This window comes from Mirounga angustirostris, unplaced genomic scaffold (assembly GCF_029215605.1).
Source record: "Mirounga angustirostris isolate CCGP_5_RB_7025 unplaced genomic scaffold, mMirAng1.0.hap1 SCAF_3, whole genome shotgun sequence".
Lineage (NCBI taxonomy): Eukaryota > Metazoa > Chordata > Mammalia > Carnivora > Phocidae > Mirounga > Mirounga angustirostris.
Genome location: NW_026991711.1, coordinates 126,324,618 through 126,352,578, shown reverse-complemented (window position 1 = coordinate 126,352,578; position 27,961 = coordinate 126,324,618). Strand labels below are relative to the sequence as shown.

General features: G+C 34.3%; 1 protein-coding gene across 2 annotated transcripts in view; it reads right to left on the bottom strand.

The window, feature by feature from the left end:
- PSMD14 (proteasome 26S subunit, non-ATPase 14) overlaps positions 1-27,961 on the bottom strand; it is a 103,993-nt gene that overhangs the window by 14,819 nt on the left and 61,213 nt on the right. For both annotated transcript variants that reach the window (XM_045868753.2, XM_064586615.1), the window contains 4 exons: positions 24,884-24,954; positions 23,755-23,905; positions 9,703-9,810; positions 2,674-2,748 (listed from right to left, as the gene is read on the bottom strand). In XM_045868753.2, the coding sequence (XP_045724709.1) occupies positions 2,674-2,748; positions 9,703-9,810; positions 23,755-23,905; positions 24,884-24,954 (405 nt within the window). The remainder of the gene's footprint in view (positions 1-2,673; positions 2,749-9,702; positions 9,811-23,754; positions 23,906-24,883; positions 24,955-27,961) is intronic.

The following is a 27,961-nucleotide window of genomic DNA, read 5'->3' as shown; positions in this document are numbered from 1 at the left end:
TGTAGTCTTACTGCTCTATAAATGTTCTTTAATTGAACTTACAATTGAGTAACTTTTTCAAATGACTGATAAAATCTTTGTGGAAAAAAAATGATTGTTGTTCTTTTACCATTAGGACCAGTCTATCTTGTGAGATCCATGAGCCATGATCTGAAGATATAGCTGAAGTGTCGAGTTTAGTGTAGAAAAACTATTCTACTTGCTTAGAATTTTGCAGTTATATGTGGTACAAAGTTGGTTTTTTGTTTTGTTTTGTTTTTTGTTTCTATGCTAGAGAATAAGCTGCATGTCAAAAATCACCTATAAGACTTCACAAGACAAAAGCTCCAAATTCCTCCATTCCTATTCAAGGGCCCATAGGGACAAGAGTAGTTTGCAAAATAACTGAAAAAATCCTGCACAAGTAATTCCAATTTCTTTGACTGCTTCTCCTCTTCTCCAATGGTAAGTGTTCTAGAAAATACATCTTCAGGAAATTTTGGTGCAGCTGCAACTATGTATGTTATAAAGCTACCTATAGTTAAGCATTGAGAACTGGATTTTTCCTACCACCTCAAAAGCAAAGTTCCCAGAGAGCATGAGGATATCCTTACCATGCCTAAACAAGGATTCCATTGTGACCCCTGAGTATGTTTGAAGGTAAGTATACAGGTTGGTGGGATAAGAGTAAAGGCAGGGCTTCTGGTACTATAAAAGCTCCTAAACTGAGCTACTAGGAGCATAAACATAACATTAATTATGTAGGTATTTATGTGTGTATCTTTTATGCCAAGGATCATGGTAAATTTTAGGGGCATCAAAAAGGGGGAAAAGTTAATGTAATTAGCTGGATATTTCCAAATAGTTGGGTGTCAGATATCAGACTGATAAAATATTTACATATGTGAATAAAGTGTTCAGTTTGTATCTGACTGGTGCTCTTTTTCATGGCCTGTACCTATTCTATAAAAATTAAAAATAAGTGTTGAAAATATACTTCAAGCTATCAACTAAATCTACCACAGCAGATACAAACTTTGGGACACAGGCAAACAGCTGAAGAAAGATTTATGGCTCTGTGTCTCCCCTTGGGTCAGGGAAGAACTGGCACCTGCAGCCCCTCACTCATCAGCATGCTCAAGCACACAGGTCCTTTGGGTGAGTTGACTGGTAGCTTTGACCTTTTAAAACAATGGTTTATAAAACTTAACAAAACAGAATTCTTCTTTCAGTGAAAATCTTATATAGCACATCTTTCCGCACAATATATAAATGACATTAAAAGTGGATGTCATCTGGTTGAAAGTGGAGGCAATATGGACAGCCCAATTCATCCCACTTCCCATTTACCTCATGCACGAGAATTCCCTTCTAAGGCACCTTTGTGAGGAACAGTTTTGATCAGTTAAGTAAGGTCTTATTTACTCCTGATTACTTAGCATGTTTGGACTTGAGAGTCACATACAAACCAAAACTTACTGGCTATCAATAGTACTCAGGGTTCTTAAAAATTATTTTAAGTCTTTCTCAGGGAGAAATACAAGAAGCTAATTTGGAAGATGACTAATTGTAATAGTAAAAAAAAAAAAAAAAAAGGCAGTTCAGATTGTAATTTCAAAAAGCAATAAATAGGCAGACTGAAATATTTGGTATTAGTTGAAATAATCCTAAAATAGTAGAAATAAAAGAATGCTAAGCCACCAAGATGCTAGGTAATTTTTATTTTTTTTTAATTAATTTATTTTTTTTTAAAGATTTTATTTATTTATTTGAGACAGAGAGAATGAGAGACAGAGCATGAGAGGGAGGAGGGTCAGAGGGAGAAGCAGACTCCCTACCGAGCAGGGAGCCCGATGCGGGACTCGATCCTGGGACTCCAGCATCATGACCTGAGCCGAAGGCAGTCGCTTAACCAACTGAGCCACCCAGGCGCCCAATGCTAGGTAATTTTTAAAGTAACCAAATTTAAAAATTGCCTAGTATAAAAAAGGGTAAGAATCTAGCTTTAAATATCTGAAAACCTGGGGCGCCTGGGTGGCTCAGTCGTTAAGCGTCTGCCTTTGGCTCAGGTCATGATCCCGGGGTCCTGGGATCGAGCCCCACATCGGGCTCCCTGCTTCGCAGGAAGCCTGCTTCTCCCTCTCCCACTCCCCTTGCTTGTGTTCCCTCTCTCGCTGTCTTTCTCTCTGTGTCAAATAAATAAATAAAATCTTTAAAAACTTTAAAGCTTAAATAAATAAATAAATAAATAAATATCTGAAAACCCTACTGTATTTCCCTTTTGATTCACCTTTCACCATTCACCTATGTAAATAGGGTAATTTTAAGTACTACACAATTATAATCTAATTTATTCCTTTCAAATTTGGAAAAAGTTTCAAAAGGTCATTTTGTTGGAAAAAGATAAATTAATCAGAAAAATCAGAACGAGAAGAAAGATTTTTGTAATTAATCATATACTCAAACAGAAATGTTTGTTACCTACTTATTTTCTTGTTTAGCACCTACCAATAAGGTAAAATGTCTTTCAATATATCCAATAAAATATTCCTGCAATTCATCAGGAATGAAAAAATATTTGAACACATCAATGAACAAGGTCAACAATTCAAATTCAAATATACTATGTAATAGTTCAACTGGTCTGAAAAAGATTTTTTTTTCCCTCTCTCTAAGATAAAAATTTTAACTTACCTTCTGTTCCAGTTCATTTTTCCGGTAGTTAATAGTAATGGAGTAATAGTGTCTGTTTAGTCCATGAATTAAGGCCTATATAAATAAAGGAGTAGATAAAGGACAAATTAATGTTTTGCATGTAAAAAATAAGTTTGAAACTGCTGACATATCCTATAGACAACACCTTTACTATCTTCTCACTAATCAGAATTTTTTCCACTGCACTTGACTTCTCTAAGACAAACAGGCAGATCATAATAAAAATTTAAGCTAATGACATGGCTTTATTAAGAAACAATAACGCTGCCTGTCATGTAATCCATTCACAACTGCTCAAATATCGAACTCTAGCAACAAATGTTCAAATGAGGTTCAGAATGATATTCTGGGGGATCCTCTATCAGCCTAGTAAGACATGAAAGTACAGATACACCTTGGACTTATTTTCAACAAGTATAAAAACAGAAGGGTAAAAGTTTTAGGGTTAGCTCAACTATAAAGATAAAGCTAACCAAAAACACCACTGCACTCTCTAATTACTGGATTTTTACAGTGAAGGCGTTAAGGTGTTGAGGTAGAAGAAGGGCTAGAAAGGAAACATTTAGTGAGTACACAGCATCTGCTTTTCACATTAGGTCTTCTAATCTTTGTAACAACCTGGTAAGGCTGGTTCCATTTGTATTTTGACAGATGAAGAAAATATAACACAAATCTTAATTTGTCCCAGTTTTTATAGCAAGGCAAAGGTGGGATTTGAACCCTAGTATTTTTGACTCCAAAGCCCATGTTTTTTCTACCATAGTATGCCACAATGTGTCTTAGGAAATTCTTGGATTAAGTCTTTATACTTTAAAGGATCAGGATAAAAACAAAGCATGGCCAGTCTTATTTTAAAACTATGCTGGGGCGCCTGGGTGGCTCAGTCGTTAAGCGTCTGCCTTCGGCTCAGGTCATGATCCCAGGGTCCTGGGATCAAGCCCCGCATCGGGCTCCCTGCTCGGCGGGAGGCCTGCTTCTCCCTCTCCCACTCCCCCTGCTTGTGTTCCCTCTCTTGCTGTCTCTGTCAAATAAATAAATAAAATCTTTAAAAATAAATAAATAAAACTATGCTAGCAAAAAAATCATTCCACCAAGTACTAAAGCATTTTAGGTAGTACTATAACAATCCATTCTTATCCTAACATCTGCTATAATAAAATGGTTGATGTACAAAATTAAAGTACTAAGTGTATCTATTAAATCCTTATCCATCTCAATAATCATCAAGAGTAGTGAATTAAATTTCAGTGCTCAGAAATGTGGTGCTGTGCAGATCAACAAATAGAATTAATCAGGGCCTTCCTTAATATGTACTCATATTTATGTAAATTAGGAAGTATATCCCCTGGGTGGAAGAATTAGAAGAAGATGGTACCTAGTCCTTCCGGTGGATAAAGCCTGACTGGAGAGTGGAACTTACACTAGATGTCAGTTGCCAGTTGCCTTCCTCATCGAAGGACCTTTGTGCAATGCCCTGACTACATAATTCTACACAGCAGTTTTAATGCTAGTGACACCTGTGGCCAATAAATGGGCCCACAGTCCACATTTTAAAGATTAACTATACTGCTAAAATATGCAGTTTGGTATCTGAAGGCACTACCTACTTGATTTTTAATGACCTTACTTAGATAAAGGTAGGAAAACTAACACAGGCAGCATGAAAGATGAGCAGGTATAATGATTAAAAAATATGTAAGTTTAAATAAAATGATATCCTCAAGCAGTCTTCCAATTTCACTTACTCACCGGCTGTGTACCCCCAGTACACTCCAAATCACAACTGGCCATATACAGTCCTCCTTCCACATGAGCCCAAAAAACACAGCCTCAGTGAACAATAAATTCTTTCAAATTAACCAATTTAGTCAACAAGTTGAGGCAGCATATGCCAAATAGAAGATCAGTTTTACCAAGAGGGAGAACCAACCTTTTGTAGGGGTCAAATTGCAAATTAAACAGAATATACTAGCAAATGGCATAGTATGTCAGGCAGAAAAAGGAGAAATATAGCTAGGAAATTTCTTAAAACATCATTACTTAACTTTTTAATTTACACTTAACAAACATATAATGGACTTAGGAAAATTTAGGCAATTCTTCATTAAATCAGGATATGTTCCCCAAACTCATTCATTAATTGGCTATTTAAAATCTACAAGAGTTTCTCATAGAAGCATTCTTATAGTTTGATTCAATTCTATAATATTATATACTGTAAGCTAAATAAGCTTTCAGTGGCTGATCTGGGATCAGCACTTTTTTACAGCACTGTTTCTAGGACAATACGTTTTGAATTTACCAACAGCAGTGAGCTTATTTATTTCCTTCTTGTATATCCTGACCCTTGTTTTCTTTGCTCAAACCTTGCCAACCTTTCAAGAAGGAAGTTCTGCCTAGGTTGGAACTCATTATCAGTCTAAGGGGCTATCTATTCTAGATAAAGAATGGTTTGGAGGACCATAGACAAAGGGGAGTTTTGAGATCCCGCTGATTAACTTCCTGGTTATTTCTAAGCTGCTTTAGTTAATCTTTAGAGTAGAGCTTCATAATTTTATTAGTATGACAAATTCAAAACAAATATATAGGGGCGCCTGGGTTGCTCAGATGGTTAAGCGTCTGCCTTCAGCTCGGGTCATGATCCCAGGGTCCTAGGATCGAGCCCCACGTCCGGCTCCTGGCTCAGCAGGGAGCCTGCTTCTCCCTCTCCCTCTGCCTCTCCCCCTGCTCAAGCTCTCTCTCTCTGTATCTCTGTGTCTCGAATGAATAAATAAAATCGTTTAAAAAAAAACAAAACCAATACATAATCATTACAGTGCAATCAACTTCAAAATCAACCACCATTTGAATTATTTATATTTCTGTATTTGTTCATTCATGTGATTTACAGAACTTGAGTATTATAAATATCTTTGGGAGACTCGATACCTAATCCCAAAGAATGTTCAAGACTGTCTAAGCCACTAGAGCATAAATAATAGCGAGAAGGAAAAGCAATAAGCTTAGAACTGTAGTGATATATGAGCAAAGGTGGCAGAAACTATGGAATAAACATATAAGCAGTTTATGAGAGGCAGTCAGCTATCAAGTTGGAATGAATTGTGTAAGACGGTATTTTATGTAAAGGGATTGTTGATAACAGATCCTAAAATAGGATCCTTTACTTAAATGGCTTCCTATATAATGCCTGTGTCAAATAACTACAAACAACTAAAACCTATCCTCATTATACTTCACTGACACTGCCCAGACTACTGAGAAGTGGTTAAAGTTATATATCCATATACTCACTGCTATGGAAAAGCAGGCATATTATAAAATACACAGCTTACGAACTTTATAATAACTTTTTTTTTTTTAAAGATTTTATTTATTTATTTGACAGAGAGATAGAGAGCACAAGTAGGCAGAGAGGCAGGCAGAGGGAGAGGGAGAAGCAGGCTCTTCGCGGAGCAGGGAGCCCGATGCGGGGCTCGATCCCAGGACCCTGGGATCATGACCTGAGCCGAAGGCAGCCGACTAACCGACTGAGCCACCCAGGCGCCCCTAATAATAACTTTTTTAGAGGTTCTTGATAGGTCAAAAAAGTTCCATGCTCTTAAAAAAGGCTTGTTTCGGGGCGCCTGGGTGGCTCAGTCGGTTAAGCATCTGCCTTCGGCTCAGGTCATTATCTCAGGCTCCTGGGGTAGAGCCCCACATCGGGCTCCCTGCTCAGCGGGGAGTCTGCTCCTCCCTCTCCCTCTATGCTCTTCCTCCCTCTCTCTCTCTCTCTTTCAAATAAATAAATAAAATCTTAAAAAAAAAAAAAAAGGCTTGTTTATTTAGATCCAAAGGTAAGTTTGTTTGCCTTAAATTATTTTACACTGATAAGTGAAAACGTGGAGCTAAATAGTATCAATTAGATATTTTTAAATGAATGGACTTTTCTTTCTATAAGTATAGTAACTCTGAAAAGAAATAAAATGTGTTTTGTTTTTCCCTTAAGAGTAGAGAACTGGGTTGCAAAAGGCAAAAGTAGAAGAGAGTTTCTGCTAAATACCTTTTTGTACACCTTTTGAATTCTGAACCGTATAAATATACTATCTATGCTAAAATTAATTATTTAATTAATTAAGTTCCAAGTATAGTATTAAGAACCAGGAGCCCAGGTTATGAATACCAGTTCCTACACTAACTCACTACAAAGCCTGTGCAAATTAGGAACTTTCTGGGCCTCAGTTCCCTCACCGACAAAATGACCACAATGGTTCCTTCCAGGCCAACTGTTTTATAACTTTCAATAAGTACTGAAAACGATGTTTTTCAAAGAGCTTAACTCTGTTAGACAATGCAATTGTACCCAGGGCTACACTTAGAGGCTCACAGTCCTTGTACAATGTATCTGTGCATCAACAGTTACTAAATTTCCATGCAGTTGACAACCCAATCTTCATATATACTATGGCTCTTAAGGATCTGAAATGCTTTGAACAGTTCTTAAGTGGACTAGTTTAAAATTTTTAGTGACTCAAATAAATGCTTGTTAACCCTCAATCCTATACGTTTGACAATAATGGTAAATGTTTCAAGTACAAAATAATACAAAGTCTCATATATTAAAACAAAAGTCTAGAATGTAAGCATCATACTTCTGCCTCCCTATCAGGACTATTAATGGCTTCCCTTATTTAAAACATGAAAGTTAACATAAACTTTGCCTATTAGTTTTGTCTTGTAGATATTTCCAACATTGTTTTAGTGCTTTAAAAATAACATTTTCTGTAAGTAATATATGTTTCATTGTAGAAAGTTTAAGAAATATGGAAAAGGAAAAACAAGAAAAAGAATTCCATAATCCCACCACCAAAGGTAATAATCACCAACATCTTTGTATAGATAGGCACATTTTATAAAATATGTATTTGCAAAGAGGAGAACTTGTAAATCCTATTTTATAATCTTTTTCTTAACACATTTTAAACTTTCCTCAAATTATTAAACAGTAGTCTATAATATAACCATAATTTCCCCCATTACTATAAGTATAATAGTAAAAAATCAGTGTTAGAAAAGCATTAGTCACCATCAGCGTAAGTGCTGATGGCTGCTGTCAGGTTTCTATCGATACCTACTACTAGAAAGTTGGTTTAGGTGCAAGGCCCCTCTTAACACAAACTAATTTTCCTTCAAAATAAAACCCCTTCAGAAAGGCTTCTGATTCCTGAGTCAAAGATTCTACTAACATATATTAAAATTCTATTATAAATATTACCATTCACCACTTCAGGTTCTTCTGGGCTGCTTTCTTTCTAGCTTGTCTTAAAAAACTAAAATAGTTTTAAGGTGGTGTGGCTTTGTTCTGTTACTTGTTGGCTTGGTCCTATTTAAGTGTTTTAGTATTGAAATTGTCTTAAAACTGTAAAGCACCCAGATAGATGTCATTCTGATGAGCACTATGTAAACTGTGAAATCAATATATTTACAGATTTTAATTAGAAGGCAAAACAAACTAAAATGAAAGGAAAAACAATGATGCTGTAGCTATTATACACTCAGGTCCTTTTAACTTGGGTTTGGAACTTGCTTTATAAGGTCCACCTTAAGTTACAGACTGTCAGGTAGGACTAAAAAATACAAACTGGACTACTGTAGGGAAAAAAAACAGATTTTAATATTGATTTTACTCAATTTATAAAGTTAAAAAGCAGGGTTTACATTTAAAAGATGAAATCGGCAACAGGTGGCTACTGACTTGCAATTAGTAAAAACTTCTGGTAGAAATATACCACGTAGTAATCACAATGATCTTGGATTGTGAGATGCTACTTAACCTTTGGCAAAAAAAAAAAAAGAAAAAAAATAATAATAATAATGAAGCAGTATGATACTATGGGGGTTTATAAGAAAGGTCATTATCACAGGCTAAACAGGTCCAATAATATATTCTCCTGGAACATACAAGCATGGGCTTGTCTGTACCCAATCAAAAACACTGGTAGCTTATTTCATACTCATTAAACTTTGCAGTTTTCCCTGACTTGTAAAACAATCTTACTCAAAAGCAACACACCTCAATCCTTTGAAACAAAACGTTTCACTTTGACGAAGATTTCAGATGAGTGACTGCTGCAAAAGTAAGTGTCTAAAGGTGTAAAGTTAATCAGAGTGCAACCCAGGCTTAACCATGGTTAACTGTCAAAGCCACAACTCCCCAAAGACAATCATATGACAGAGCCAGGTTTCAGAAGGCGAGAAGCAATAGCTACTATAATGTCTTTGTCCTATGTGTTCTATGGTATTTCTGTCCATTTAATTAATCTTCAGAGAAGCAATTAACTATATAGACACAGGTTGTGGTGCATTTAAAAACACATTTAAAATAATCTTTGCAGACAATAAAGATTTGTGTAACAACAATGAGACGTGAATGATACAAAAAAAAAAAATCACTCAGGAGGATATTAAATGCCTGCATAACTGTAATAATGGTGGTTGACATTATTAGAACAAGATATAAATGAATCAAAAGTAATAATATAGATATGTTTTGTAGGATTTGTTTTAAATGTGGAGAGTAAACAAAAAAAAAGGCAGAAAGTTTGAAGTACCATTTAAAAGGAATTGTTTCTGTCTCTTAAAGTATATCAATTTTCCCATTTTTAATGCTGAGAAATGTCTACTACCCAATCAGTAATGATACCCCTAATGCACTCTACCCAAAACTTGTATCAGTGCTCTACTACAATGTTAACCATGCAAAGCCATAAGTTACTCTTAAGAGAAAGACTCTACTGTGCTTCCAAAAAGAGTATCCCCAAACTTTGTTAGGTAAGTTTAAAGACTCCATTAAAAACGGACTCATAAATGAGCAAATCTAATTTTTCAAGTGTTTCCATAATCTTCTGAAGCACAAGAAAAATTAATTGCAAACAAATTAAAACGCTAAGTATTAGATCGTAAAATGGCCATTTATAATAGGTTTTTAAAATATAAAACAGAGTTTAACACATTATCAAATACAGGCATTACCTGGATAGATGGCTTGTTTAAATGACCCAGATTTGAGGTTGTTTGTCTTGGTTCATGTCCTAAGACCATCATATTAGCATTGATCAATCTGAAGGCATCAATAACAACCTGTAAAAATAAGGTGTCAGGTCAATTCTTTTTAAAAAGCAAGTGATGATAGCAAGCAACAGTGGACAGGCATGATCAACTTGCATCTGTTTCTGGCCTATTTCCAGAAAATCATTTAATTATAATATTAATAAAAAAGAGCCTCCTGCTGACTGTGCCATCAGCACACCACCCTCTATCTTGTAATTTAAGGTGACACCAATTATTGCAATTTTCATGAAGCAGTAAAGAAAAATACTAACTTTGCATCTTTATTATTGAAATACGTCATTACTAAACTTACACACCAAACAGCCTCCATTGGTGTGCATATGTTTGTCACCTAAATTTTACCTAATCAAAATGAATGACAAAGAGAAACTAAAACTGAAAGTGAGCACAAGCTAAGGGACCACATGTAAAGCCCAGCCCTGTCACATCAATTATACTACCACAGTACTTGAAATGACAACAAAATTACAGCCAGCAAGGCACTTGCTCCACGTATTCTCTTCTAGTCAGATACCTTTTACTTCTTGTGACTATAAAAGACTTTATACCTTGTCTGATGGCCTTAAATATCCAAGCCACTGTCAAGAATAGGAGGCAAACACAAGAAAACCAAGGTCATCTGTGCTTTAAGCCAGGAACATAGTATAGACTGAGATGGCCGTAAGTTCATAGTAAAGAAGTAACGATAGGTATCATCTTTTTCTAAGTGTATTCAACATTTCTGTATAAAAAGAGTTCAAATTCTTATATGATACAGTATCATCTGTTAGCTCTTATATATTAAGAGATTTAACAAGAATCACATATTATCCAAACACCTTTTTCTGTTCATTATCACGGATTTGAAAAGAACTCGTTAAAGCTTTTAAAATGCTGTGAAGTTTTATGTAAAGCGCTGGGACTTTAAGACAGATGCTTCTTTCTGGGAAATTAAATCAATTACCTAGAGAATAAACTCAATACCTCTGTCACATAAAAAAATCTTAAAGCAGGATAATACATTTTTCTAGATTTGCCATAAAAGTGCTTTAACTGAGATTTATTAACATTATAAAAGCTACCATCAACTAGACTTCCCCATTTCCATACAGTTTGAGTACAGCTGAGTAAGTATAATTTAGTAAGAGGTAGAAAATCAAATTTATTTTCAAGCCAAATGAAATCTAATCAAGTTTTAAAAGTCTGTATTAAGTATGTATACATGTTGTATACTAAAGAACAAGATCTAAAGAAAGAAAAAAAGTCACCCTTTCTAAAAGGCTACCACAAAGGGTCAAACAGTACAAAGAATACAAACTTAGACCTAAAGCATTACAAGTGTCCACTCTGGCAGGCCAAAAAAATCAACTTTGAAATTTTGCTTTTATTTCTAACAGTTTGAATTTCCCCAGAGTCCTCTTGCCTCAAATAAAACCAAGTATTCCCAGAACATACATGATTTAATAGTTTGTGAAAACTCCTTTTTCTTTTTATACAGTTACTGTAATTCAGACTTAACTTTCATATTTATATATAAATAATATGGCCTGGGTTAATACTTCTTGCTTATACTTACATTTTTTGTCATTTATTTTCATAAAACAATAATAAAGGTACTAATATCAGACATGCTTTAATCAGATATTATCATAAATAATTTCAAACACTTGTTTAAAAAATACAGAAGTAAAATTTTCTACTAAAAAGCACCCTAAAATAAAATTAAAATGTAAGCAAAAGGAGAAGTGACCATTTTAATAGATGTACTTAAATGAATGCAGGATTAAGAACCGCCACCATTTAAAGATTGAGGTAAATTTAAGAGTAAAGCATCATTTTGGCCTTATTATTCTTAGAATACTTTGATTCCATTTTAAGATTTCAGTAAAATCTGGGCGCCTGGGTGGCTCAGCTGGTTAAGCGACTGCCTTCGGCTCAAGTCATGATCCCAGGATCCTGGGATCGAGTCCCACATCAGGCTCCCCCTGCTCTGCAGGGAGCCTGCTTCTCCCTCTGCCTCTGCCTGCCACTCCCCCTGCTCGTGCTCTCTCTCTCATAAATAAATAAATTCTTAAAAAAATTTTTTTTTCAGTAAAATCATTTGTAGGAAAAAAACCAGTCCTACAAAACTATGAAAATTCCATCATATATCACAACAAAATGCCTATATATTGTCTTATACTGAACACTTTCATACTAAAACAGCAGGTAGCTATTTTACATGCAAAAATCTCCATTATATTTCTCTGGAATATTATAAGCAGGTGTGAAACTTCATAAAAAGGAAATACCAGCTAAGTAGGTATTATGATCAGTTAGAAACCTATCTAAAACAAAAAAATTAAATTCTATTAAAAAATGAGAAAAAATTTAAAAATATACTGTTCAACTAATAAATGATGGCCTATGTGAAATAACATGCTTAGATTGACAATTCCTCAGTAGCGATATGATAGCCAATAGAAAAGAATACTTTAACTACACCAAGATTAAAGGAATTTGCTGCCATTGCTATAGCAACTGTCTTAAGGAAACTAACATGTTCAACAACCTGCAGACCAAAATTAGATTTAGTACGCAATAAAAATATAAATATGGCAATATAGTCTACATTTTAATTTCTGTACAATTTTATAATTGCCTTTTGCACTGTGAGAATAAGTGGGTTCCTCCTTTAGAGCAACTTATCAAAATAGACTCATTAATGTCCAGTGCACTAATGAGCAATGCGTGAAGAAGGTGTTAATTATGCCACAGTAAGATTCAAGAAAAAGCCCTGGTGAGCACTTGGAGGTGTGTATAAGCTGAAGGCGTTTCTCCATGTTTATGTATTTACAGCATGATGCAACAGAATGACAGTGAAGTGGTCACTCCAAAGATAAGAAAGGAAATCTTAGATACAATATACTGCACAAAGAACCCCCAAAGATTAATTAAGGTATGGGGAAGGGGACAGGGGAAAGAATCCATTTCTGAAGCTATATGAATTTTCTAAACAGTTTGTTTTAAAGTATACATACATTAAACCAGTCCAGTTTATAGCTTATAAATCCAAACAGTAATTTAGCCAAAAACTTTGCACAAAAACTACCTCATTAATATGTAGTAACGAAAACTTCCAAACAAAAGTATAAAGAATATTTTCAGGAATGTGATGCTAGACTTTTATAATTCCTTTCCATGCTGAACTCCTATATACCATACTGAATCTCAATCCACCAGCCTGACCATTTAATTTTTTCTGGTATAAGTGCCTTGAGACTTTTCAGAGGTCACTGCAACAGTAGACAGCTTATAACAAAACCATTAGCAGTTTGGCTAGCTTAGGGAAACCTCTTACTTTCCTTTTTTGTTTATTATCACTGCATGAATCTGCAGCATATGATAGTTTATAATTTCTCAGGCTTGTTAAATTCATGTTAAAGGTCTGTTTTCCTGTTGAATAAATTTTGTTCATATAATGCTGCCTATTTCATACACTCAGTCTTTAATAGCACCTTTGGTCTATGCGCAACTCACAGATCAAAACAGAGGACTAAAATAGGGGTTGATGATGCTATTTACATGTGTGATTCCTGCTGTCTTCTTGTTAGTAGCTTTAATATAATAGAAGACCTTGTCTGTTTTGTAATTAACACATCTTTACTGGAGAGATATTTGGAAGTGATTGCTGTGAATATACTGGTTAGTAAAATAAACACAATCACACACCACTTTCTGTTATCAGACAAATTTGTGAATTGTACACATTATACTCCAGATCAACAAACTGTGATATAACAGCCAAGTAGAAGACACATATTTATATAACCCTTTATTTTTCTGAAAATATGTATTCACTCTGACCTTGCAAATATAATTAGCTTGTGGGATGTGCAGATTTCAGTACCATGGTTGCTTTACTAATTGCAACTCTTGGAAATAGATACTAAATATTTGGAAGCTGCCAATACAAAATAAAAACTGCATCTTTTTTGTACATCTGTCTTAGCTTATAAAAGCAAAATAGTTTTAAAAACAATACTGTGTTCCATATTTATTCCAAGCACACCCAAGGGTCAAGAACCTATCATTTCATTTTAATAACGAATCTGGTTTAGGACTCAAAACTGCAATTATTTTCAAATTCAGTTTAATCCATAATTTTTTTGGCTTCTTTCATGCGTATAGTACAGTTTACCCAATATGCTATTTATTTTCAAATTCATATTTTCATATCAACTGCTAGGTCACTGAGAGACTAGACTAAATTTCTAAAGCATCAATCTAGGTTTCCCAATTTCTCCATTCAAAGGAGGCTATATTGTAAAGCTCCTAAAATTACTTTAATACAAAGGTGTTAGAAAGAAAAATGCATACACACTTTTGGCAGTAGTTACTATAATTATCATCTCTCCATCTCTCTCTCTCTCTCTTAATAGTAGTTGCCTCTGGCATTTCCAATTGCACTTATATTGAAGTCAATGACTATGGAAAGTGCTTAGAAATAAAATGAACTGAAATAATTTTTTTAACAAAGCTTGAAAGAAAAATTTTAAGACCTCAAAATCAATTTCAAATATCAAAAAAAGAAAAAAGTTGTAATTCAGTTACCAGTTGTTACATATTTAAAAACATAAAGTCTCTAAATGACTATAAAAAATGTTAGGTGTAGAAAGAAAAGCAGCACTCCATATCAAATACCCTTTATCACCTAGAAATGACGTATTATCAACTGCTTAGGTTGTTTCTAGATTCTTTAAAAATTAAGGGTGCATGTGACCTGGGAAGTACTGCTGGGGTTTGTGACCCTTTCGTTACTTCTGCTGCCATGCACTGCCAAGCATCTATAAGAGAAAAACATCTTCTGTCTCTTGTAAGCCCACAGCATAAAAAATTCAAAGAAATCTTACTTTTTATGCCATTTCCAATGAAAAGCACTAAGAACTAAAACTGACTCATGCCAAATGCATATCACTGAATTGCTGTGATTTCTTAGTCTCGAGTTTGCAACACGGAAATTATTTATAAAATGTCAATTTTAGCTCTGGAAAAGAAATTCCTATGTGTATGTACATTTTCTTTCTTCATCCTTGGAGAACTGCTTACTGTAGCTAGAGATCTGTAGTACAACTTCAATATACTGGGAGAGAAGGGGGATGGGGTGTAACTAGCATAATGTACTTTTTTTGACAAGTGAAGACATGCATCAAAATTCAAACAGTAAAGCCGCAAGTTCTGAACATGTATGCCTTAATGAAAACAAATGGATCTTTAGAAACTAGTATGGCAAAAGGTAATGAGACATTTTCAGATTCATAAAACTTTATAAAAAGAATATAGTTAAATCATAAAGTTCAGCAGAATTTTTTAGGGTATGCATGTAGTCAGTCTGGTAATAGGTACTTAAATGCTTGAGACACTGGAGTCAGAATCCTGCCTAAGTTACAATTCTGGTTCTACCACTGGCTAGCTCAGCAATCCAGGATAAGTTATTTACGCTCTCAATGTCCCCATTTGCTCATGAATGACACCTCACAAAGTTGGTGATAAGATTAAATAAAATACATGTATACCTGCCACCGTAGTTCTCAGTGTTATTAACGGTGGCAGTCACAGAGTTGCCCAGCTCAGACCTCCGTTCAACAGAAGCTGCTGCAGAGAGCATAGCTGACTCACCACCTCCACATGCTAGACCTTTGGATCTTCTGGGAGTTCACCCCAGGTCATGTTTCCCTTGGGCTACTCCCAGGTAATGACTGGGCAAAGTGGGGGTACTAGAAACTAGCCATTCCTGCCAAACAGAGAAAGGATTCCTCTAAAGGGCAACTTTGTCTCAAGGACTCCCCATCAGTGTGGCTGAAACTTTCTCAGAAACATGCTGTATAGTCTGATACTTCCCCTTATCCTACCTTCCCAATTCTACCGAATTCCCAATTCTACCTTCCCTTTCTCCTTCCATAGGGTCACACCCGTACTGCTGTCCCCTTTATCCATCACAGGTATTTACCCAAATAAATCTCTTGCACAGCTAATCCCATTTGGAACCTGCTTCTTAGAGCACCCCAACTGATCTGGTAAACAGCAGAGTACTGTTACTGCAAGAGTGTTAAAGTTAGAAAAAAGCTACTCCCAAAACCACATATCCAGACACACGACATATGAAAACATCAATAGAAAATTAGGGAGGGAGCACCTGGCTGGCTCAGGCGGAAGACCATGCAACTCTTAATCTTGGGGTTGTAAGTTCAAGCCCCACACTGGGGATAGAGAGTACTTAAAGAAAATATTTTAAAAAGAAAAGAAAATTAGGGAGCAACATTGAAAAACATCTATTTCCTTAGAAAAATTCCTAAAGTTTTTTTTTTTAAAGTATACAGTTATACCCAATATTATTATCTCTTTTTAAAAGTAACAATATCCCTAGAATCTTGACATTCCTGTAAAACAGTTATTTCTAGACAGTGCCAAATAAACACTAAACTTAAAAACTGAACTAGACTATTTATGAGCTACCAGAGACTATCACCTCTGGGTCACTGGTCTGATACCAACTTAGAATACCAATTCTATCTGGTGGCTACTCACCTAGCCTATATAAAATGAGCAAGTGACTTCAGATTCCTTTCTGGTACACAAACTAAAGCAATACAGTTGGTATGCTTATTGACAGTTCCCCAAAAAGGAAAGAAGGAAACTTTTAGAGACTAAAAGTTAGAGTTCAACCATGTTAACAAGGTGGTAAGGCAGCTGGATAAGGGGAATAAAGGACTTACATACACTGCTTGTGCTTTAACATCATCTTCAAAACAAATGCAAATATAACCTTCAAACTACCATCTCTCAGTAGGCAAGGTCATTTTTGCAAGAAAAATATGTAAAAGTTAATACTTGGTTGTGTATCACTTATATTTATTTACTGAGCTTATTAATTAAATATTGTACAGAAATTATCTTGTGTAAGCCTCTGAACAACCAAGAGGCAGGTATTAATATTCATAATTTATGGATGAGAAAATGGAGGCTCAGAGAACTTGGATAAATTAAATGACACAACCAGCAAAGTGATACCACTGATTTGTACATACACAGCATGCCAAAGCTAGTACTCTTCATCACCAAGCTATTTGATGTAACACTTTCTCTAACACAAAAGCAAGAAAAGACTACTATTAGATTCAGTTACTTGACAGCAAGGTTTGCGTCTTATTTGCCATCAAATATCCATTCCCCAGCAGAGTACCTGGCACACATAATGTTACAGAATAAATATCTATTAAATCAAGAGCTCCAAAGAAAGCATTTTATATAAAGTTTTACCATTCATGTTTATTTTTCCTTCAAAAAGGGGGGGGCATTTGTTTTCTATAAAAATCTAATAACTAGCTTTACAAAATATATACTTACCATTTCTTTATCACTGATCAGTTCTGAATTCATAAAATACTTACCCATTGCATACTGAACTGAAAAACCCCAAACATCACAAAGCACTGATCTCTGTTTAGTCTAGAATAAAAACTTAATCCAGTAAAGCAATTTGAAATGTAAAAAGTGGCAGTGGGTAGCTATTCATCAGCTTACTAGTACTTACAATAATCAACTATGACCTACAAGAATATCTAGCACAATAATCAATCCTAACTTATTTAGGAAATTACAATGATAAGAACATATTAAACTTATTAAAATATATGGGCTCTGGAAAGGCTTCTTATACAATGTCACAGTTTGCATTTGCTGGTACAATACTGGCATTAACAACAAGGAGTAGATCTTGTTCTTTATGTCTCCAGTGTATGCCTGTGACACAGTAGTGATCAGTAAGTATCTGGGGAATGATCAAGCATCATTAGATTGGGGAAAGAAAAGTATTTCCGAATCAAAAGTCAATAATATTTTTATAGGTAATGGGAAGAGTTTTAAAGGTTTTCCTTTATCTTTACTGAAACAGCTCAATTTGAACTAATTTGAAACAGGTTTATATCACTCAAAATACATAGCAAGTACTAAACAATAATAAAATAGCTCAAAGACTACATTATTAACACAGAAACTATAAATTAAAAGAACGATAGTTCTATATAAGATTTATGTTTCTTAGAACCTTAAACATAAAATTGCTTTAACATTCCTAGCTGACAATTTCTGATAATAAGAGTGTAAAACAGGAAGCAAACAAAAGATAATATAGTAACTAAACTTGTTCCAAGAGTTGGATGGGTATGCTCACAGAGCTATATTAGGAGTGGAAATAGAATTTTTATGTGTCCTATTTTCTATTTTTCTCTTGCAATCTGGAAAACTAGATGAAGAAAAGGTGTGTGTATGTGTATACAATTTGAGAGTAGGACTATCCAGCCCTAACTGACCCTTATGGGATACTGATCAAAAGAAAATCTTATGGACAACAGGTATTCTAAATATCTTTCACTACCTTAGATACCCCACTGAACGCTCCCAGTCTTGTCTGATCTCGGAAGCTAAGCAGGGTGGGGCCTGGTTAGTCCTTGGATGGGAGACATTAATCACCTCAAAGGCCAGAATTTTAATGTATGTATTTTTCTCTCCATCAGCATGTCCTAGAGAAATATGTTAGAAAAATAGTTAAGTGTTCAGTAAAAAAAAAAAAAAATCAGCTGATTCAGAAGAGTATTCTTAAATTAGGAGGTACAAAATACAAGGGAAAGTTTTCATTTCTTTTGTAGTCATCACCCTTACCTTCTTAAAGTGAGCAACACAGTTACAGACTTGTTCTTAATAAAATTCTCAGAAATATTCATATTCTAGGGGCAACCTGGGTGGCTCAGTCATTAAGCATCTGCCTTCAGCTCAGGTCATGATCCCAGGGTCCTGGGATCGTGCCCCGCATCAGGCTTCCTGCTCGGCGGGAAGCCTGCTTCTCCCTCTCCCACTCCCCCTGCTGGTGTTCCCTCTCTAGCTGTGTCTCTGTCAAATGAATAAATAAAATCTTAAAAAAAAAAAAATTCATATTCTATATTTAAAAATATGCTAGTTGTTAATGTATTTAATAGCAATTAATTTATTTTTAAAAAAATATTTTATTTATTTATTTGAGATACAGAGTGAGAAAGAGCGCACAAGCCAGGAAACAGAGGGAGGGAGAAACGGGCTCCCCACTGAGCAGGGAGCCCAGCGCAGGGTCCTGGGATCATGACCTAAGCTGAAGGCAGATGCTTAACTGACTGAGCCACTCAGAGGCCCCTAAGTAGCAATTAATTTAATCTTGAGAATAAAATGTTTATTGCACATCTCCTATATGGCACGGGCACTCTACTCACGACGTATCACTTCATAATACCAGGATATAGGTACCAAAAGCCCTGTTTTATAGATGAGAAAAATGAAGCTCAAGATTAGATAACGTGCTCAAAGTCATACTATAAGAGATAAAGAGATAAGAAGGGGATTCGACTGCAGCCCTGATCCCAAAGCCTGTGCTCTTCATTCCTCTATGCCCTGCCTTTATGATATGTATTTTTTAACAATAAGAAGAAAAAGCTAAAACAAAACTATTTTTGAGTAGTTTATAAAATCTCCACCACCTTAAAGCTTCTAATACAAAACTTTTGGATAAGTAAAATATTTGCCCCCCATTTACCCTGAAAAAGATAAAATCTTACAAATCCCTGAAAAGGTAATCTCATAATATTCATTCCCTAATCCTTTCCTCCTATATTTGCATTTACTTTTCAAAGCCCCATTTTTTTATAAAATGCTGAATAAAGACAACAATAACAACATCCAAAACTACTCATTTTAGATTCTAAAATATCTGTGAAAAAAGCATGAACAAAGAGTTAAGTAAGTATACCACCTGGAATAGAATTATTTCTACATTCTTTCCCAGAAGGACAAACTTCTCTTTTCTGAGTGATGTCCTGCCTATCAAAGCTCAGTCCAAGCTTCACTTACTTTGTGCAGCCATACCAATTTCTCTCTTCTTCCAATTTGCATTTACTATGTTTGTTACACAATTACTACTTTATTGCAAATTGGCACATACAAGGTTCTGAATAAGTATTTGTTGAATTATTTCTCTAGCAACCAATTTAATACTTAGTTATAGAAACAAAGCAGTATCAGTGGTAATTTGTATTCTATCAATATGCAATGCAGGATTATCAGCATATAATTGGCAAAATGTTATCTGGCTCACTAGATATATGTTATCTGGCATACACTAAATGTATATGACTTAACTTCTCAAAATGACAAAGACTGGCTTTTTATCTATTTTATACACCAGAATCATTAGCACACAGAAACATGAGATGTACTTAAGAAATACCTGCTGATAAGTTATTTCTGACCAGACTGAATAAAAATTTCTCAAGAAAATTCAACCAGTGTGAAGATTTATATGGACTAAAGGGTTATTAGTGTTTTTTTTCTTTTAATGTTTTCAAAATAGAGAACAAACACGAAGATTGTTACCAGTTAGCAGGTAACATATGACCATTTTACTGACAGGAATCGTGATAAGAAAATGGGTTCTCAAAAGGAGTAATAGTTGCATGGTAGTTTTATGACTTTGCACAAAGTCATCATTCTTTTGCCCTAAAGAAGTATAATCATATTATAAGCTAAATTAACTTCTAAATCTGCTGCTGGATCAAGTCCAGCTGTGGGCTGAATAAACAAGATAAAAAACTTTAAGCAAGAGGCTGCAACTTTTCTACTTAAGAACTGAAGCTTAAAATATTTGAATATGTGTATTTTACAAATAAACTAAACAAAATTTTAAAAACTATTTCACTGACAAGTTTAGAGTCAAGCTCATCAGTAATTTCTATAGCTTACTCTCCATTTAAATTATACATGTTTGTAATTTTCTGCCTTTTAAACATTTTTTACATTTACAGGACATTTTTAAACATTTTTTAACATTTACAGGATTATATAATATACAGAGTGCTATGGATTCTTTATCATATAGTATATTTTATTATTTATGTAGGTCTCAACGTTTGGTCCTAGGGATGTCGCAAAAGCTGACAGGAATGAGTCTGTCTAAATTGTTTTTTAAAATTAATACAACAAATACTGTATGAGGAAAATCAATTAATACATAGTAACTACTATAAATAGTACAGTGAACTATTGAGAACTTAGATAAAAAGTGTAGCCCCTTACCCTGACTTACACTGAAGGGAATGGTATCTATCCATATAAGAGAAAGTTTTGCAATGACCTCTGGTACTCATTTTCCAATCCTGAGTTACTCTAATTACATAGTTCGTAATTGTCTAATATTAAAGAGCCAGTAAAACAGCTTGAGCTCTGAAATTTTATAGACCTGATTTGTATCCTTGTTCTGCTGCTTAATAATGCTATAATTTTGGGCAAAGTAATCTCTTTGACCCTAATTTGTTTTACCATTTCATTGATTAAATGGAGTAATAATGGAATCTCCAGAATTACTAAAGAATACATGAGACAAGTTGAAATATTTATCACCACAATACCTGGCACACAGCAGTAATTCCATAAAGATACAATCAAGTCACTATAAAAGGAAATCAAACATTATGAATTAATGAGATTCTAAAGATTCAGTGCTTACCTAAATCACTCAAAAATAGATAATATTGGGATTTATAAAAATGAAAATATAAAATTTACAAGGAAGAGGTATTAAGTGAACAGAGTCTCAACTTGAATAATTTACATATAGATTGTCATTTTAACTCTTGATCTAATCATTGTCTTACTAAATATTTTGACAGCTCTGATAAATCACATTCAGGGAAGGGAGAGGGAGAATCCTATGCTATTATTCATTTTTTGAAAGCTTATATTCTTGATTTACTAGCATTTAATTTGGCTCACAGTTTTGAGAGGTCTTGACACTAAAATAACCATAAATTATAACCAAACTCAGACATCCTATAGATGAAGTTACACTACTGAGAAAGAACTGGATCCTTATTTCAGGTCATGAAATTGTATAAATCTACATGTTAGGTACAAGAAGTGATGTGAATCATCAGTGACAAGTATTTATACTTAATTTTTCAAAAACATTTTTTCATGACACATAAACCTAGACAGTGATACCTATGATTTTATAAAGTAATTTTAGATACCTTATTTTGAAAAAATAACTACATTTTACCACATGACAACAGTCATGTCATACAAATATATTTTTAAATGAATTTCATTCTTTTAACATGAATTATGATTAATTAGAAATTGCAAATTCCAGTTATATAATATAAATTAAAACTGGCATTTAAGACACTATAAATAACTAAAAATACATATTTATTTATATTCTGTTTTGAGAATGTCTTCTTTCATTGTATTTAAGTTTATATTTTCCTTTCCAAAGTGGCCATCACGAGTTAAGTATCATAAAAAGTCAGATACACTAATACTACAAAATAGAACTCTAATTATATTAAACATTAAACTTCAATTATTTTTTGTAAATATTGTGGAGAGACTTAATCAAATAATTCTGTTATATTTCTAAAATGATAATTATTACTTAAATGAGTTAATGTGAGTTATTAAAAAGATACCTTAATTATCAGGAATTAAATTTAAGAAGTATTATACTGTACTTTAATTCATAAAACTAACAAGAGTCAAGGATTTTCAACTCTTTTTATCTGTAGAGTTAAGTAACAATATACTTAGTTAAAAAAAGTAAACGGAATTATAGGTATACAGCAAGCATCAGAAGTAATCCATTCTGAACTGTCTAGTATATTGGTTTCTATTATTATTCTTTTTGTGGCTAGATTCCACCTCTGAAAAGCTAAATCACATCTAATAGGATCATGATTTAGAGAAGGCCTCAATTTTTATTCATCATAATAATATGATGTCAGAAAGTGTTCAACTTCAAATCATGACAGATAAAAACTCCATGTTTAACAGCCATATTTAGTTTGTTTGAGCTGGTGAGCAGATGTAAATGTAATCTGCAATACTAGCAAACTCCAGGTCTGATAGATAGCAAGCTAATATTTGTTTTTAAGTGCTCTAAAAATTATTTGTAAAAGCTGCATAAAAAGGATTTCATAAATGCATTGTGATTTTATTTTAACAATTATTCTACACTACAATGGAAGTACATGCTCAAACAAGACACCTCAGCAGTATTTTAAAGCAGTAACTACCTAGCCAATTTCTGTATGTTCTGTAGTTTTTCTAATCCACTCTCCCTGTGGTTGAGCAAAATCGAATTGCCTCTCACATTTGCAGACAGCTCTGTGAAGGTGATAATAGAGCTGCTCCCTGCTGTCATGAGGCAGGAAATAGGAAAATGGCATATGGGGCTAGAAAGAAAGAAATAAAAAAAAGAAAGAAAGAGAGAGAGAACGAAGGGGGGAAAAAAAAAGAACTAAACAAGAACAAAAGATTTCAACAAAGAACAACTATAACCCAATATGCTTTGCAAGTTAATCTCTTTTCATAATCACTTAGCATATTTAATCATTCATCTGTGTCCTCACTCCAAAAATGGGAATAGCTGATACCAAGTCTTTGGGTCAAGTTTTCATTGTCTAAAATATTTGGAACATCTAACTCCAGAATATGTCCTGCACAATGTATACAAAACAGAGTGTCTTTAACTAGATACATAAAATGTTGTGCCAATCCCAAATTCACCATTTTAAAGTAAAGGAAGGTAGAACAATGTTTATTAAAATATTAATAAAATGTATACAGCAGGCTTTTAGTATGGTCTCACATTTCTAAATCTATGAAATACAAATTTAAAAATAAACATTTATGATTAGACAATAGCTGATTAAAGTAGAAACAAATCTCTAAGTGGTTATATTGCTAATCATAACAAGACAACACATTTTCCAACTTGTACAGGTTTTTTTGTTTAAGTACACAGACAAGGTTTTTTTGTGTAAGAATCCTGCTTTAAACAAAAGAAATTTTAATTTAATGTATCTGTAAACAGAATGTGGCAGTAGATGCTAATAAAGATAGAATCTACTCTACCTTTCCTTTTACACTCTGAATGGGGTCCACAACCACTGCCACAGCTCTCTCCGACAAGGCTTCAAAGCTCTGCTGAGTGTTGATATCCACACCAGAAAGCCAACAACCAAAGCCAGGGTGACTGTGATACCAACCAACAACCATCTCAGGCCTGAAACAAAGAGGGCATTCAGCGGTTCAGAACAGAACAAGTAATACACGTTTATGATATGAAAAGAAACAACACACTAACAGGGTATAAATTAAGAAGAGATGAAAAACACACAGGTGTGAAAAAAGCACCATTAGAAACACTGAAATCATACACCATATTATCCAGAAAACATGGAAATAAGCATGACAAAGGAGTGCTATCATTAAGAGATGCACATTAGCAGTGGTAGATAAGGCTTTCAGTTTTTCACCTTGTTACCACACTTTCTCTGAGCCAGTTTTACCCTTTCAGCATTCAAGGAAATATCTACTCTTTAACTCCTTACATCTGGGAGTTGGATTTTCCAGGCAGAGTACATTTTTAACAATGGACACCAGGATCCACTGTTGTGAAAGGATTAAATATCAATTAAACCAGCAGTAGAACTAGGAACTCAGTCAAAAACCAATTTGCACTGTTCTGCTCAGCTGCTGAGCCTTTTGCTAACATTAATTTTGAAGTTTCTTCCACAGTAGAAGAATTTGAGCAAGAGAATGACAACTATTGAGATTTAATCTGGGGAGGAGGCTTGAAGAATATTTGAATTCTACTTTCTCTCTCTTTAAAAATCACATGCCTAATATAATTAAATATTCAGAATCTTATTCAGTTCCAATACCTGGAACATACAAGCTCTTTCAATTTTAAGTGACTAGAAAGTAACTCCATATGCTAAACAGGGAAGCTACAGCCCAAGCTTACTATGTGATGGTTGAGAATTTTAACATGAGACAGTTTTCTCGTTGGCAAATTTCTCTGATTCGAGAAGAAAGAGATACTAGGTAGGTGATACATAGTATTGAGAGTGATACTTTTATATTAACTACATGGCTTTTTTTTCCTAGGTATGATATTCATAAACATCCAGATTTTTGAAATACATCTTTCCCATTATTTTTCCCATTATTTCTTTATAGAATCAGTTAAAATACTTACCTTCCTGTCTGCTTCAACATATCTAACATTTTGGCTTGGAATACTGGATCAACTGCCTCCACACTGACACCCTGGTTTAGATAGAAAGAAACATAATTAGCTTTTAGAACTATGAAAAAAGACCCACAAACATTTATTCAGTCTAAATGAACAAAAAGCTACCCCAAAACCCCCTATACATATTATTTTGGGATACCAAAATAATTTTATAGGTTTGGATATTCATAATTGATTCCCACTTATATCATTAATTATAAGCCATACTTTAATAAAATTTCTAAAACTGCCAAGTACCAAACTGCCGTTTGCTAATGAGTTAAGACAGTTTTCAGGATCCTTTAAGAGCTTATGGCCATGGCTACGTATATGTGCACACGCATTCGAACACACACACGAACACACACACACACTACCAGAAATACCAAATAATTGAACCATTTTTGTTTAGACCTATCTTGGCAAGCATACTTTCAAATGCCATCTCTGATATCTGATAGGCACTATGTCCCTTCCATCCCATACAAAGTTTTTCAGCTATTGTAATAATCAACAACCTGAAGTCTTCTTTTTCCTCGGTAATATAAATACTTTGAAGAATGAAGATTCTCTCTCTTCTGGGCGTCTGGGTGGCTCAGTTGGTTAAGTGTCTGCCTTTGGCTCAGGTCATGATCCCGGAGTCCCGGGATCAAGCCCTGCATCGGGCTCCCTGATCAGCTGGGAGTCTGCTTCTCTCTTTCCCTCTGCTCCTCCCCCTGCTCATGCTCTATCTCTCGTTCACTCTCTCAAATAAATAAATAAATCTTAAAAAAAAAAAGATTCTCTCTCCACCCCCAATTCCCCATTAGAGACAATCTATAACCAAGTCTTTTAAATGTTGCATTATCTCGCTAGTTCAACCAAAAAATTTTAGAACATGGAAGAATTAAAGGCATTCATGTCGTCTCTCCAGTGACAGATCACTGCCATTTTAACTCCTACAAGGCTTTCTTCTAATCAGGAATTTAATTCTAATCTATCCCAATACACCAGTTAACATCAGCACTTCCTTCCCACCAAAACAAACAGTATCTGAATTCTAATTGAGAAAGCATCCTCAAGAACAGGGGTATACAATCAGTTGCTATAGGTTTTTTACATTTTTAAAGTGTTTAAAAAAACCAAAAAAACCACAAGAATATGAGGCAGAAACATACATCTTTACAGAAAGTTAGCTAACTCCTTGGCCAAAAAACCACCTTTCTAATCCACTACACAGAATGAACACGAAGATAAAAATCTTCTATTTCATATTGTCAAACAAGCATTTACAAGGAAATAATGATATTAAAGCTTAAGAACTCATAATTGATAAGGACCACATGTAACAGAAATACTAGTTAACTTTATTACATTTTTCATATTCTGACATGAAAAGATAAATATAGGTAAAAATAGCCTAAGATATAAAAATATAGCCTAAGATATAAATCTAAATCCTTAGTTAATACGTAGCATATTGCTCTATATCCAAATGTACAAAATAAATACAATGGATAGCCAGATGGACAAAATCAGCAGATCTAAATTAGTTTACCTCAATAAACTAGTCCATTTGGAGAAAAATTTGTGTATTTTTCTATACTTTGTGTATTAACAAATACACTGCAATCTGTAGTAACTACTCTATTTAAAATGCTGGGGCCTCTCTTTCTTCCTCTAAAATAAATAATAATAAATAAATAAACCTTAAAAAAATGGGGCGCTTGGGTAGCTCAGTCGGTTAAGCATCTGACTTGTGATTTAGGCTCAGATCATGATCTCATGGGTCCTGGGATCAAGCCCCACAGTGGGCTCTATGCTCAGCAGGGACTCTGCTTGAGATTCTCTCTCTCCCCCTCTCCTTCTGCCCCTCCCCCAACTCGCACACACGCACTCGCTCGCGCTCTCTCAAATAAATAATAATAAATAAATCTTTAAAATGCTTGGGCATCTGAGTGGCTGAGTCGGTTAAGCAGCCGACTCTTGATTTCAGCTCAGGGTCATGAGATCGAGCCCCACGTAGGGCTCAGCCAAGCATGAAGTCTACTTAGGATTCTTTCCCTCTCCCTCTGCACTCCAACCCTCAGTGTGTGCTCTCTCTCTCTGTAAATAAATAAATAAATAATAAAAAATAAAAATATAACTTGTTTTACTCTATTATCTACTTTATCGAGGTATACTTACAGTTAAGAGCCTCAAACAAAGCAAACAGCTTTATGACAATTTTTTTAATCCAGTTTATTTTATAAGGCTCAGTAAGAGAAATGTTGCATATTAGAGAAAACACAACCATCAGAAAAATATACATGTTTTCTTTTTCTAGGCAAACAGATGTGAAGGATATGTGTGTAGTTTTTTTATAAAGAATGCTTGTTGTGTTTTGGCCATTTTCTTTAGATATAAATGCACACCTTTTTACACAAGTTCAACGCATTAAACAAAATATCAAAACAAAACAAAAACCTTCCGGAAAGAATAACGCATTCTAAACAGGTAAAGTAAATGACTTCTAAAATTTGTACGTAGTATACTTCCTCTATAAAGAAATTACTACGCCTGGGCAATAGAACTAAAGTTTGCCAGTTTTTTTGGTTTCTTTAAACTTAACATTTTGAATATGAAAAACTTAAAGAGTCATTTATCACCATCTATAAAAAAACAGGGTCCAATATTTCAAATCAAAAGGAATAAAATGTGAGGACGAGATAACACATGTGAATTAAAAGTCTAATTAAGAGAGTCTCTAAAATCTTCTGAATGGAGTGTTCAAATTAACACCCTACTATTATAGGGTAACTAACTTATAAATCTGGTATGCTACACTAGTTAAAGTTTAAAGTAGGAGTTAAGGGATTTAATGCTAACATCATTCAGTTTGTGGACCTACAGGGAATTCATCATGCATTTAAAAGATGAATGATTTAATTCCATTCAGGGTAGAAATTTCTATCATTAATCTTATGATGGATTTTTCCTATCAGGAAGAGAAAATATAATGTGATCAAAATTATTTTGCATAGGAAAAGGAAAGAGAAAAGAAACACATTTACTTACAGCAGG